This window comes from Triturus cristatus, chromosome 1_1, assembly GCF_964204655.1.
Source record: "Triturus cristatus chromosome 1_1, aTriCri1.1, whole genome shotgun sequence".
In the NCBI taxonomy this organism is placed as follows: domain Eukaryota; kingdom Metazoa; phylum Chordata; class Amphibia; order Caudata; family Salamandridae; genus Triturus; species Triturus cristatus.
Window position 1 is genome coordinate 31733677 of NC_140579.1, and position 16150 is coordinate 31749826.

General features: G+C 43.9%; 1 protein-coding gene across 1 annotated transcript in view; it reads right to left on the reverse strand.

The window, feature by feature from the left end:
- Positions 1-16150, reverse strand: part of LOC146869242 (complement C4-like) — a 550923-nt gene that overhangs the window by 182331 nt on the left and 352442 nt on the right. Inside the window, exon 24 of the mRNA XM_085646117.1 lies at positions 8252-8455. Within this exon, the coding sequence (XP_085502243.1) occupies positions 8252-8455 (204 nt within the window). The remainder of the gene's footprint in view (positions 1-8251; positions 8456-16150) is intronic.

Here is a 16150-nt window from a genome sequence, read left to right on the forward strand (position 1 = left end):
TGGTGCCCGGCCTGCTCTAAGCGCAGCATCGACAACCATCCGTGAAGCTTCCCTACTCCTTGCGGCCCCTTAACTGTGAAGAGGACTGTTGGCGCTGGACTGAGAAGGTAACTTTTCAGCGGGAATTACCGGGCCCTGTATTCGATCCACGTTCCATCGCGGTCAGCCTGAACTTGTGACTTTTTGTAGGTCTCACACAACCAGATAGCCATGGTTAGTGCTTTGTTGTGGTATTTTACCCTACATTTTTTTTTAATTCATAACTGCGGTTATACTGATTGGATTTTTGGCTGTTTGGTCTTATTTTTTTTATTAAAAATAAGCGTTTTGTTCTAAAGCTGATGTGGGTTCCTTTTATAGTGTGTTTTCACTGTGTTACTGTTTCGAGTGTTGCACAAATACTTTACACATTGCCTCTGAGATAAACCTGACTGCTCAGTGCCAAGCTACCCGAGGGTGGAGCACAGGTAAATTTAGGGTTTGCCTGTTACTTCACCGTGAGAACATTTATGATTGCTGCATGAGAAGGATTTCACACCCGTAAACCAATCACCCCATTTCTTACAGCATGGAATTGATCAAATCATGCTCAGGAAACTGCACAATTCTTGTCTTGTGCGCTGCCTTCGTGGAAGTGCTTAAAAGGGCACTTCTCACGGAATCCTACCCTGAATAGGGGGCTTCTCCCTTAGAACAAGGAAAATTCTCTTTATTCATAAGGAACAATGCCAACCTCCTTTTTCTAAGGATTTTAGTTGAGAAAGACTTACAAATATTGCAATCTGCTGGCCTATGTGTTGGATAACTGCAATAAATACACAGAGATTGTGGGTCATCAGTGTAAATCTTCTTGTTGCCACAAGATGAATACAGTTTAAATAAAGATGTATTTTCTTTGTTAGCCATGGTGACAGTTGGTTGCCAGATAAAATGAGCTCCCTGCTGGTCCAGAAAATATCATAATCTACCCTAAACAGAACTCACAGTACGTCAGTGCTAAAGACAGGGCTGATTTGAATTCAGGGCATATACTAACAATTTCAGGTTTACTGATATGTTAGACCAGAGATCTGACAGGAGACTCCCATTTACACGACATGCAGTAGAAATCTGAGCTATGGTGGCCTTTAGGGGGAGTAGGAGAGCTTAAGATTCCACCTCATTGGCTGAAGCTTGGGTTCTTTCTAATGAGGTGGTTATGCTATCAAAGATTCTATGCTGTTTAGGCCTATGGCCTTTTTTGAACAGTGTATAGTATGCTATATATATTTTACACTGTTTTCTGCTATGTTAGTGTACCAAGGATTCGCACCCTGACGACGGGCTTGATTACATAAAAGATCCAGGTGCACACGCATCAAAATAGCCAATAGCGAATCCTTAATTGCGATTTTTAAGGAATCGCAATTAAAGATTCGCTATTGGCTATGCATGTAGGAATCGCAAATAAATTAGCGATTCCTACAAATTCCTTAATTGAGACTCGCAATTAAGGAATTGCTTCCCATTCATTCCTATGGGCCTAGAGTCACATAGGAATGAATGGGAATTGCATGCCCAATTTGCGAGTATGTAGTCATGAAGCAGGCACGAAGGAGTTGATTTCACAACTTTATTAGTTGTAGGCTACACGGCAGACAGGAGACATAGGCAAATCTCCATTCAGCTCCAACCGCCCTCCAAACCTTTTGAATAAAACAAGCCCAGCAACCAGGCAACCATAGAAGATTCTAACAGGAATGACACCAGCATTAGAACATTGAGCTGCAACATAGGGCTACAGCACAAAGTAAAGTAATACAGAGAATACAACATATCCTCTTTTCTCAATAAAACGAAGAAAAAAATATATATATAAAACAACAAGCCAAGGAGCGTAAGAAAAGGTAAAGAACAAAATAAACTACAATCTATATCTGCTGGGAATAGCTCTAGATACTTCTCCTAACAGGAACCTGAGAAGGCACAAGAACGTCATGACTTAAAGGAGAGTCAGAAACACCAAGTGGTACGTTCCTGACTTTAACAATCTTACCTACATTCCACCACTTTCCTCCCTCAACTTAAACAGCATTCCTCCCCGCCCTGGTGACAGAAATGGGAGCACCAAACTTGCTTTGCCCCTTTTTAACATGTATGGGAGACTTTACACGCACCAAATCTCCCACAGCAACAGGAACAGTCTTAACAGCTTCCTTTTTGTCATACCATGACTTTTGTTTGGATTGTGAGATAGAGACATTTTCTTGGCCAAATCCATGAGAAATTCAACATCAGATATGGTCTTAACCCATTTATTCATCTAAGCAGGCTTAAAGCTAGTGCTGGCCCTCTTTCCCCTTAAAAGTTCAAAAGGAGATACTTTGGTCGTAGAATGGGGAGTCGTCCTATAGAACCAGAGCATGCTATCCAAGGACTTCACCACATCAAAATCACTAGACTTGGCCCATTTGATACAGTCACTCACCACTCTGTTCATGCGCTCAACGAGACCGTTAGACTGGGGGTGATAAAGAAAACTCCTTACAGGTTTAATGTTACATCACTGTAGAAAAGACTGAAAAATAGCACTAATAAATTGTGTCCCATTGTCCTTGACCATGGTCTCAGGAAACCCTTCCTTCATGAACACTTCTTTATGGAAAGATATAACAACAGCAGAAGAGGGATCCTTGACAAGTTTGATTTCTGGCCATTTTGACCCATAATCAACAAGCACCAAAATAAATCGACAACCACCAGGCAAGATTTCAAGAGGACCCATTATATCCAAACCGACTTTAGTCCAAGGTCCAGATGGACACTCGATAGGAAGGAGAGGTGGAGTCGACACTTTCAACCCCTTGTCAGCTGTGCAGCACACAACACACATATCAACCACATCATTAATTTCAACATCCATAGAGGGCCACCAGAAAACCTCACAAATATGTTGCTTTGTAAGAGTAGAACCCAAATGACCATCATGAGCTTTGGCAATAATCCCCTTCCTAAGGCTCTGCGGGGGAATAAGCTTGTCTGAGCGTGGCAAAACTCCACCTCCCAGAGACATTTCTCACTCAACCTTCTCAAAAAGGTTGGAGACGTGGAGAAAGAATGCGCTCTCTGGGCCACCCACACCTGACAAACTCACACACTTGCTGCAAGACATCATCATTCCTAAGGGCACTCACCCAGTTCTCCTCTGTGCCAAGATCATGTTCCTGTAAATCCAGTGCAGCTACAAAACAGTCATCAGTGTCATCTTCACAAGAATCTAGGAAACCATGTTCCCCTTCATCCTCATTCACAGGAAACCGTGACAAAAATTCAGCCCTAATGTTCCTACCACCAGAGACATGGACGGTGTTGAATTGATACTGTATAAGGTGAGACACCATCCGGAGAATCCTAGGGGAACAACATTGACTGGTGCCAGCACCAAGTATACTAATCAAAGGTTTGTGATCCGTCCTCAAAAAGAAACGTGTGCCCCAGACATATGGGCAACACTTTTCAATTGCCCACAAACAAGATAAGAGTTCATAATACTTTAATAGTCCAATTAAAGATTTGACACCGGTCTTGTCCACTGGTGCAGAAGCATAAGTGATAGCATCTAACAGTCCTTCCTGGGTCGAATTCCTTCACCAGAAAAAACATGACCAAGGTACTCAATCTCTTCACTGAGAAATTTACACTTCTCTGATTTGACCACCACACCATGTTTATGAAAAATCCCCAAAACTTTGCTCAGTAAGGGGTCATGTGATGGGACATCTTTGGAATGAATCAACACGTCATCTTGAAATACTAAAACTCTGTCAATACCACCTAGTAGATTTTGCATGACGCGTTGAAAGACAGAGGTAACTGAAGCTAGCCCGGAGTGCATTCGCTTGTATTGGAACGTACCTAGGGGTGACACAAACGCAGTGAGAGGGCGTGATTCAGAATGTAACCTAATTTGATGATACCCACAGGCAAGATCTAACTTGGAAAAATACCTTGACCCCCTGACACATGCAAACAGGTCGCAGATCTTGGGTAAGGGGTGAGAATCAATCCAAATGTCTTTATTTTAAAGATCTCAAGTCCACGCAAACACGTAACTTCCCACACTTCTTGCGTGCAACGACCAATGGTGAGAGACAAAGAGAACACTCTGTAGGCTCGATGATCCCTTGATCACACAAAGTCTTTAGTTCCTTTTCAAGATCGTCCCTGACGCTGAAAGGCACACCCCTAAACTTGTACTTAACAGGAAGGACTCCATCCTTTACAATGAGCTTGTGTTTGAAACCTCGTATCATTCCCAAACCATCACCAAAAACAGATGGAAATCTTTCTTTCCACTTACATTGCTGATACTCTTCTGAAACTACAAGAACTTGTTCTTTCGTACCCGGCTTGAGAATCATGCCAAATAACCATTGGTGGTACCAGCCTAAAATGTTAATGTAAAATGTTCAATCCATTGAGGGCAACGTAGATCTTGCCTCTAATATTCCTTCCCTTGAAAACTAAAAAATGTTCGATGTAACCCAAGAGTTCAATTTTCCATCCCTCATATGAAACGGGGGAACGATCAGGAGGTTCAAGAGGTCTGTCTTCCCATGTTTCGCTGAACAGTTTCTGTTTCATCATTGTGATTCTGGCACTTGAATCAACAACTAAATTTAGAGATTTATCACCAACACAGATCTCAACTATAGGATCAACATAGTTACTTGGATCACCTTCAACAGGTTCAGAATCATGCACATCAGTAACTACAGAGACAACATCAGAATCCGACTCTTGATCAGATTCTAACACACATGCAACCGTTTTTTAAACTTTTTTCAATTTCAAGCATACTTTTGCAAAATGGCCTACTTTTTTGCAATAATTACAAACAACATTGCCACCTGGACACTTCCCACCCTTCTGGTGAGGTGGGTTACCACAGCGATAACTCATTTGTTTTGTGTTAGAAAATTGTGTCACATATTTGCCCACAGAGGAGTTTTTACTTTCAGTATTTCTTGGGGAAGAATATCGAATATCAACCTTAGCATTACCTATAACAACATTTACTGATTCAAGAGCTTTATCCTCTAGTTCCTTCAGCGAAATCTGGGACGTTTCAATACTTTTCGCTATTTTGATTGTCTCATCAAGAGTGGAGTTACTTAGAGACAAGAATTTTTGGCGAATTTGTTTGTCCTTGCATTGGCATACAAATTGATCTCTGATAAGTAAATACTTCAAATTGACAAACAGAGGCCAGACTGCGCAGGACAGAGATGTAAGAGTCAATGTCTTCTCCTTCACCTTGACGTCTTTTAAAGAATTTGTGACATAAAACCATTAGGCTTGGTTGTTCATCAAACCTCGTTTTGAGTTTTGTAATGGTGTCTTGATAGACATCACCATCATCATCTGGAAGAAGAGGTATTTCAGGAAGGTGCTTAAAAATAGACCTACCCTCAAATCCCAAGGAATGGAGAAGAAGGCATTTTTTGCGCTGACTGCTAAATCTGGAAGCACCAATTGCTCCGAGATAGGTGTTAAAAGCATCAAACCAAATCTCCCATTGAACAGGAGGTTCTCCAGGAGAGTCCAAGAAAGAAGGAGGAGGAACAACAGTTTGCATGATCCAGATGTGGACGAAAAGACGAAAAGATACAGAAAAAACTAAAATAAATGTATAAGATGTCACATAAAAGATGAAGGGTGAAAAATGCAGCAGAAAAAAAACAACGAAGATTGCAAGAGGTAATGAAACAACAGAAAAACAGCAGAGTGAGAAAAAAATATTGGTGTGCGAATCACCGTGTGCTAATTCGCTTTTCTCTTTATAAAAGTTAAAAGCTGGCAAAAAGGTGAGAATAACTGTATTGATCTCCGCTGTGCAGACTTAAGATGTGTGGATCATCGATAAGATGTGTGGATCATCGAGATAATACCCACCTGAAAAGTTTTTATAAACAAATTCTTGCAAAATGGTTTCCAAATTGATATGAATAGCACTTGGGATATGGTGATCACAAAATGTGAAATGACATCAGCAAGAAAAGACAAAGGTGTGCTAATCACCCTGATCAGCTTTGCAGGAACAACTTGAGACTGCCATGTAAATAGTGCTTTTAACTGTATTGTTGTGCTGATCACCGTATAAATATCTTCAATAATTAAGTGCGTTTCACCGTACTTCAACCAGAAGTTAAACACGATTAAAAAAAAAGAAGGTGTGCCAGTCACCGTGACCGGCTTCACATGCAGCTGAACTGGTTGCTGAATGCCCGTGAAAGCCTTAGTAGAGTTTCACCCTAACGTAATAGAGATGACTGCCGAGAAATGTGTGATGTGTCACACGCACAGAGTTTGGCAGAGTCAGCCACTGGATCTGGCTTGCTATTTGAGGTGTGTAAGTCAGGCAAGGACAGGCAAGGCGTTTGGCCCACCCAATGCACAGTGTTAAAGTGCATTGAAAATAGTATCCAGTAAAACAGACAAAGCATTGCGATAACGTGAAAAACAGTCAAAGCGTGGAGGGCACTATACAGTCACAGTCAAAACGGAGAAGAACTCTTTGAAGAAATAACGGCAGTCTGCTTGCGCACAATGCGATTCCGAAACGGTGCGCCTTAAGGGCGATTCGAATGGCGAACAATTAAAGTCAGACAACAGTCTTACCGCCAAGGAAGGTTGGAACCTTTAGTTTTCTCCTTTAGATAAGTCGGATAGCAGAATGCACACGTAGGGTTCAGCGTGTTACCATGTAGCCAGCTTGTCGCCACAAATTTGTACTGATGAAGCAGGCATGAAGGAGTTGATTTCACAACTTTATTAGATGTAGGCTACAAGGCAGAAAGTAGACATAGGCAAATCTCCATCCAGCTCCAACCGTCCTCCAAACCTTTTGAATACAACAAGCCCAGCAACAAGGCAACCAGGCAACCATAGAACATTCTAACAGGAATGACACCAGCATTACAACATTGAGCTGCAACAGAGGGCTACAGCACAAAGTAAAGTAATACATAGAATACAACAGAGTACCCAATATGTACTCGCAAATTGCGCATGCAATTTCAAGGGTGCAAGGGTGCCAAAAGGACACCCTGTTGCACCCCTTAAATTACAGTGTATCCACATGTTGCACACACATATGCCCCAAGGGCATGTGCGTGTGTAACATGGGACTTTGAAAAATGCACTTTGGTGCATTTTTCAAAGAAATCGCAAATTACCATCACCTTTTGCGATTCTTAATTGCGAAATCGGAATTATTTTTCTGTAATGCATTGCATATAAGGAATCGCATTTGGGATGATGCATCCCAAATGCAAAAATACCGGTTGCAAAGGGGCATATTCTGCGAATCTGGCCCTATGCGACCAATATTTGGTTTGATGCATGTGTACCCCAATGTTGGAGAAGCTTAGGGAATAAACCCCTGTGTGTCATGGCTGTTGTATCTGTGAAACAAACTCCTGCTTTGGGAGTAGAAAGTCAACCAAGACCTGTCAGACATGACTGTCAACTGGCATCTTTCTTTGCCTTCAGTGCTCCCTCCACCAGGGCCAGGCAGCTGGGGATCTCAATTCATGGCAGTAAATAGGGCCTTCACTGATATGGAGGCTGCACTGGAAACATCCTTCTTTGCCCTGGTCTTAATGATGCTGATGTCTTGAAGACACATTAGAGGTTTGGTCACTCTCTCTCCACTCTCTTCTCCAAGGAAAAGGGGCAGGGAGAGTTCAGACTAAGGTAAGAGCTAACAAGTTGCCAAACACAGCAGAAATTCCATAGTATAGATTTACAGAGAATTTTAGTAGATATGATTTTAGATTTCAAGCTTGATTGATGTATTCAGAAACTTAAAAAATATTTCACCTAATACCATTACTAAATGTAGGTCTGAGATGATATGGGAGGGAAGCAGAGCATACCTTGGACTAACTAATGAGATTATTTCATCATAAGAAATTAGTTGCCTACCTGTACTCCAGTTTCCAACACTGTAATGTTTTATATATTGACATGGTTGAATCATTCCTCGTCGTCAGGCTGGGATGCCCACTCTGACGACGGGGAATGATTTAGGCTTGTCAATATATAAAAGATCCAATGATGGAGAAATGTACATCGCCAATGTGGGTTAATAACGGCAATAGAACTGCCAGTGCGATTGTGTTTAGCATTTCCCTAACAGCCACACTTTCCCTAAATGTTCAGCTGGTACTTTTGCCATCTTTACACCTAGCTACTGATGATACATCACCTTTTTCCATAGTCTCTCGTGCCTCATCCCGCCGCTCTGGTCCGAGCTGGGTCCACTGCTCGGTTTCATCTAGGTACTTCATGGCATATACCCCTGGTGCCATGTAAATCATGGTCTGCTCGGCGCAACCCGTAGGCACCCGGATCAGGCGGCTCACTCCATCGGCAGCCAAGCTGTTGTTGACAGTCTCTATGGAGTTGTCGGCTACAGAAAACAGACGAAAAGGCATTTAACTTGATTTGTCTTGATTGTCCCTACAGTAATCCATCATATTCACTTTAACCTTACACAATCACTCCATCTTCAGACCAAACACGGGCTTGACTACACGAATATTTAAATAGACACAGGCGGTACTGACCACATACAGATTTGGTTTCAACATGTTAATAAGCAGTTTTCAGGTTTGTCACCAGGTTCACAGGATATTGGCATAAGCTAGGGATATTAACACTAGACTAATGTTTCATGTTTGAGTCTGTCTACAAAAGAATTTATGCAAGATGGTATGGTGGACGATATCAATACAATCCTTACCAAAGCAAACACATGTAAAATATACAATTTGGGATACAGAGAGAACATATGGCAAGTCCAACATTTTGAGTCTCTGCACAAATAATCTGTTAACTCCCCATTAGTGAGAATGCAGGCATATCACCCAACTGATGCACTTTCTTAAAAAAGAGGAAACGGCAGAAACAAAATGTGGCATGCCCTCCAAGCACTGGAGCTAATGTTGACCTTAAACACCACTAGTCACTGCTACAGGCATGTAAGGGATCACTTAGCATTTTGGAGACATGATCCTCTTGAGGTACTCATGAAAAAGACTTTTGATAGTGCTCCACTCATGAGAATGAAATAGCCATGATTCTGTCCTTCATATCCTGGCAAAGACCTACAGAAGGGGCTCAGCCAGACATTGCTTTGCAGCAAAAAATCATCATCTGTGTTGAGACGATGAAATATTGATGGTGGATTTATAAAGAGACTTTAAAGATACCATAAAACCAGAGGTTCAATTGATGGACAACTTACAGCCAACCCAATCCAATTCCATTTCAGGACCGGAGGCGAGGATTATGCTTATCTGTGTTCTATTGAAGCAGCCATTCATTAAACAAAATATTTCCCCAACAGTATGCACAACAAAACTACAACTCCCATGAGTTCTTCAGAATAACTCCACAAATGGCCCAACTATGGCAGATAACAGTTCCAACAATGAGCCAATCAGACTCCACCAGGTGTCCCATAGTCCTTCCTAATTTGGTGTGTGTGCTTGTTATGGCCGCAGGAACGTGTTTTTGCACTCCTCCACAGCTGCTATTCTGGTGTGGATTCGTGGTGCGATTCTCGACCCACTTGGTGGCACTACGGGATGGTTGACACTCCTCTACTGATGCACGATTCCTGTCAATTCACATCAGCGGATGCTGGGGTCATGTGCTGGTAGCTGCCGCCTGGAGCCTTTTTGACCTAGAGCGTGACGCCCCAGCACGCTGGGGTCTGTAAACGATTGGGGAAATCCCCTAGGGTTTGCTGCATTGACGCCCTGCTTGGGTCAGTAGTAAGTGCATTATTATGCCCCCAGGGGTTTTTATTACTGTTGGTGGCCACAAGGGTCTGTGGGAGAACACGCTCCCAGGCACTTGATTTCCCCTACTGATTTTGGCAGTGGGGGGACGTGTTCCTGGCCTAGACCCATATTGTATGTGGCTTTGCCCACTAGAAACCCTTGACTGAATCCACAGTCCACCATTTACAGCCACCTGACTACCTACATTAGCCCTAAACGGGGCTAAAAAGCTCTATAAGTGCCTGTATTGTCATTGTTTTCAAGATACGCCTTCCTTATGGAGGTTGAAGGGGACATGTATGAGGAACCTTTGGATGCCCTACCCTGGGGTGATGATTTTTATGATGCTGCGGACGCTTCTATTTACGGGGCATTTAATGAGGCCATAGGCCCTATGAAGAGTGCATTGTGCAACTGACTGCTTACAAATGCGCCAAGTGCCCTCAGGCACCACAGGAGGCTCCAGGGCCCTCTTCAGGGCCCCCAGCACCTACAAAGTTTGACCCAGCACTGGTGAAGTACCATTGTATGGAGGGAGTGGATCTAGATGCCTTTGTGTGCCTAAAGCAGGCCTTTATGGCCCAAAACCCCGCGGGTTCCCCCTTCTGATCCAGCAGAATCGCTGGAGCACCCTCCCCTGATCAGAATGAGGACTCACTGTCGGATGAGGAGGTGGGATCCTCCAGTCTGTGGCGTACGCCCCTCTGCAGCCACCGAAACCCCGCTGCAGAGGCATGATCCGATATGTTGGATCCAGATGAGATTCTTCATCCCAGATCAGCAGAATGGGTCCCCGGCAACAAAGTGGCACACTATGTGGCAAACCGCCTACGTAAACCTCTAGAGAAAGCGGCGCATAGCAGCCTGTGGGCACAGTTCCCACATCCGGCTCTGGCTGACAAGGTTACATTGACACTGAAGATCGACCTTAGGATGGCTACTTTCCTAGCAAAATTTGTCAAGGACCCCAAGAAAGGTATCGGCAGGTCCTAGAGAGCTTGCCAAGATAAGCTCCTGGACATGATGGGCCACTAAAATCCTAAAATCTTCGACATGGTGGAGGATGCCAAGTCTTCGGATTCCCTGATTTCCCCCCAGGTGCTCTCCGGATCGGCACAGACAGATTATCTTCTTAGGTAATGCCAACTACGCTCTATCCACGAAGGGACGTTTTTCTGTCTTGATATAGGTGGACCCAAAGATTGGGAACCTCATCACCTTGGAGGAAGTGGCCCAAGGAGGGCTGTTTGGGGAGCCTTTTTATTAACAAGCTCAGTATATTTGTCAACACGTTCACCTCAAACATCTATCAAGAGGGTTTTCCCTAATTAGGTTTTCCCTGGGGGGCGACCATGGTAGGTGGCGCTCAGACAGCTGATTCGCATCCCAAGCCCCTTCCAGAGGGCCAGACTTCAGGCAAGGCTATAATCAGGACCCAGGATGCTTTTTTCCCGTCCAGGGAGGACCTGGCCTAGCAATTTTGGCTGGAATGTTCACATGGGACTGTTACAATGGGGAGCAGGATCAAGACTGATTTGCATATGCCTGGGTCCAAACTGGAATGGCATGATGAGCAAAAAACGATGTATTTAGGCCCAGATCACTGTACTGGGGGTGAATGTTTGACATTATTCAGCATTCCGTCCATCAATAGTTTTTTTTTGCATTTGTCCTCCTAAGTGGGAAGGGTATGTCCAGACGTGGGTCCCATGCTCACCATGTTACTGGAGTTAAGCTAGCCTGGCTGATGAGGTTGATACCCTGAAACTGGTCCCAGAATTATTGTTTCCGGACCAGGGAGGACCTGGCCTGGCAGTTCAGGCAGGACTGTTCCTATGGGGAGCAGGGTCAAGACTAATTTGCATATTGCAGGTTGCAAACTTAAATGGCATGGTGAGCATAAAAATAAATTTAGGCCCAGATCTCTGTACTGGGGGTGAATGTTTGACATTGTTCAGCATTCTGTCAATCAATTGTTTTGCAATTATCAGGACCAGCAGTGTTTCGTCATCTTTTACCCACCAGGAGTCAACTCTTCAGAGGCTTCAAGGGGCAATCTAACCACTCCAATTCTGGTAAGTACTCATCATTCTTCTTTGATCCAGGTGGAAAGCAGACTAGTTCTCTTTCTCACAAGGTAGAGGACACTCACAACAGACACGTGGGTCCTGCAGATAGTGCAGAGATTTCAAACAGAATTTTATGGCACCCCGCTCCAACCCACCGGCCCTCAGCTGATCCAATTCTTTTCTCAGGAAGTCGCGCTTGTAGAGGTGGAGGTTCAATCACTCTTGGAAAAAGGTGCATTTGTCCAATGGCCATCCACCCCCACGGGTTTCTAAGCAACCTATTTCTGGTCATCAAGACCAAAGAAGGTTGTCGTCCTGTCATAAGCCCGCGATAGTTCAACAAATGGCTGGTTTACTACCATTTCCAGATGGAGGAAATCCACTTCCTGCAGGATGTGTTGCGTCCGGGCAACTGGATGGTCCGTATGGACCTCAAGAACGTTTATCTGCCATTCCTAATCTTTCCTCCTCACCAGAGGTTTCTTCAGTTTCTTTGGCGCCATCAGACGTTTGAGTTTTCCAGCTTTCCGTTTGGACTCCCCACCACCCCTTGGTTTTTCAACAAGTTTCTCAAACTGGTGGTGGAACACCAGCAGGTGCCAGGGAAACGTCTCATTGTCGATATGCTTCTTATAGCTCAGTGTACACGACAGTTGTCGCTTCAACTACAAATGGCGATAGACCTTCTGGAAGACTTGGGATTCGTGGTCAACGACACGACGAAGAGTGACCTTCTTGGGATTTGTCATTGATTCGACCACATCCTTCCTGAGCCTTCCATCTCAGAAAATAGCAAAGATTAGACACAAATTGATGAGAACTCTGGCGAAGCCCTGCACGTCGGTTGCATCAAATTGCCCATCTTGTCGGCCTTTTCTCTTCCTCCATCCAGGTCATTTTTCTGGGACCCCTACATTATCGGGCCTTTCAAAGACCTAAGGCAAATCATCTGCGCAAGGGTCTTACATACTCACAGACAGAGTCCCTCTCAGAAGAGGCAATGGGGGAAATCTGGTGACTTTCTCACATGAAAGCCTGGAAAGGGCGAGCGATTTTTGGTTCGGACCCAGATGTCGTCATCAAGTCCAAGGCCAGCAGGTCAGGCTGGGATGCATGGTGTGATGATTTTTACACCGGAGGTTCTTGGTCCCCCCACGAGACGACCTCATATAAATTGCTTATAGTGCCTCACAGTGTCATTCGCAGTACGGTGCTGGATGAAGGGCAGGATTCAGTCTTCTGTTCTCCTCAAGATGGACAATGTCTCAGCGGCACGATACATCATTCATCAGGGGGACACGGGCTTCCAAGATCCTCTCCGACCTGGCCACAAATTTATGCCAATACTGCCTGAACTATCAGGTCTCAGAGACATTGGAGTACTTGTCAAGTCAGGCGAACGTGGTGGCGGGTTGGCACTCCCGGCATTTCTGGCACTCAAGCTTGTGGAGGCTTCATCCAGAAGCGTTTACCGCCCTCCAGAATGCTGGGGTCCATTTTTAGTGGACCTACTAGCAACGCAGCTGGATCACCAACTTCTCAGGTTCTTCAGCTAGAGACCGGACCCACAAGCAGTGGTGAAGGCCGCCTTCATGCAAGACTGGCCTCTGCATTTTGCCTATTTGTAATGCTCACCCAGGCCACGGTCCAGATCCGGTGACAGAAAGTGGATGTGGTGATGATTACACCAACAAAGACATCTCTGGTTTCTGGTTCTTCTGGAACTTTCCTGGGATTCTCCAATCCCACTCCCCCCTGTTTTCTCCACTTCTTCTCAATTCGGATCGCCTGCCGCACAGACTGGTGCTGGAAAACGCGCTCTCCCTGATGCTTGGTGGATTCCAGGGGACGTTGGTCGGTTCTGGGACTCTCGACACAGGCTGAACACATCTTGTCGAGAGCATGGGCAGATAGTATCATTAAACGGTACAGGTCAGCCTGGATCAGATGGACCAGTGGTGCCTGCGAAGATGTTTGGGTCCTGTGGGGCCGACACTGTCCAGATCCTCAATTTCTTACCGAGCTTGGCAACCATGCACCATGGTGCAAGGGTGCACGCGTTGGTGCAAGGCAGCCGATTGTGTGCCAGCGCAGTGGAAGAGGACAGGAATGTGCCTAGCTCATAGATACGGTGCATTCCTGCCCTTTCCTTTGGGGCAGGGCAGTGCAGCAAAGTGACTTGCTGAGCTGCCCTGCGTCAAAACTAGTAAATACGCCCCTTAGTGCTTATGAGCCCTTTACTAGCAACACCCCTGAAGGCAGGTTCGTTTTCTTGCTATATGAAGTAACACTAGCAATACAGCGGAACCCAGCAGGTAAAGTACCCAGTCCTGAGGGGGGGCCTATCAACCTCCTAAAATTCAACCTAGAGTTATGGGCGTCATTGATGTCCAGCATCTTTAATAGCCTAGCTTATATACAACTGCCAAGATCCTGGTCACCTTTGATCACTGTACCCGTCTTTAAAAAGGGCAATCACTCTAACCCTAGAAGTTATCGGCCCATTTCCCTTATTGACATCTAAGTTAAAATTATCGGCAGAGTCATTTATAATAGAATCTGTGATTGGGCCAACAAAAATAGCATCCTTAATTTATGCCAATATATATTTAGAGAGCGGCTGGGTACTGTGGAGCAGTACCCCAACCTTAATTTGGTCAGAGGCAAATAAACCACTGCCCAGCACTGCCCACTATACCTGGCATGTATGGACCAGTCAACGGCGTTAGACTGTGTTAACTGATCGAAACTATAAGCGACTTTACTGGAACAGGGGCTGGATGAGAAACTAATAAGCTTTTTATTCACCCTTCACAAGAATATTTTAGCAAAGGTTAGATTATTTTATTTTACATTTGCCTAGTCATTCTAATAGATGAATCTGTACACTAGTTATTTTACTGTAGGTAATTACAATTGTTTTAAATCGTTAGTGCTTTTATAGATGTCTCTGTCATCCGAACACAGTTTGGCTGATGATGGCATGCCGCGTCTAGTGTCATTCAGTTCATCTGAGTTTGCATCAAGGAGCAAAGAATCTTGTGGGAGTTAAAATGGGAAATGCCACTTTTTGGAACATCCCTATGTCTAGGCCCAGCTTGAGGAATCTGCACGAAACTTGGCACGATGAACCCAAATTGGAGGCACTTTTTTGGGGGGGGAGGGGGAGTTTTGGACAGATCTGTTGAATGGTATGAAAGTTAAGAAAACAAGAACATTTCTTATCAATGGAAATTCTGACCTAACCGTAACTAGAGAGGAGTTATTGCAGTCTGCGTTATACATATAACAGGATGCTTTGTCAGTAACTTCTCAGCTAATAGTCAATTATTGTATATATATATGTGTGTATTTATTATCCATTAATTGTACAGTCATGTAACTAATCTTGCTGTACCACCAACCTATACATAAAGGAATGTATTTCTCACAATTAAGAATGTTTTTCACACTGAGGTTTTGTGTTCAGACAGGTGGGATGGAAGGTCATATAAGAACTATCCATTCTAGTCCAATATGCATATGTTGTCTAATCTACATGTCTCTGCTGTTTTACTTATTTTTTTCGGTTTTCTAAAAACTGTCAATGTATTACGCAACGAATATCGATGGATCTATTGTAATGCACATGAAACTGGTAAATAAAGTTTAAAAAAATAATGTTTTTCACTCAATTAATTGATTTCTAATACTGAATGTCATGACCTACAGATTTGCAACAAATGCCCCAGTCGTTGGAAAAAGACAAGTATTTGAAGTCACAAACATGATCTTTCTACTGTACGAATTTCAATACTTTTAATAAGAAATGCTGCCTACGGGAGATTGTTTTAAGCTTAAATTCTGTGAAGAAACATTGCGCATCAGGAGTTCTGTCATTCGCTTTTTGGGGCAGTTTGCACCATAAGTTACTGCTGTCTGTAAGGGATGTGATTCCACGGAATGCATTGAGCAGTTCTGATTATAGAGAGAAGGGCAGGTTATGAAACTGATGGTATTGTAAAGAAGTATGGAACAAACCGGTAACCAAGCCCTGCAGACAGGAACAAAATACTTATGACACCAAAACACCCGAGGAGAAATGCTGCAAACACTATTGATATCCAATGGACTAGGGAGGTTGCTTATGTCTGGGAAACAGGCGTTTCATCTATACAGCGTGTGAAATGAATAGATGACTGAGTGGCACTGATTTTAGACGTTATTGTAACCTCTATCTATCTATCATTCAAAGACATCACCATCAAC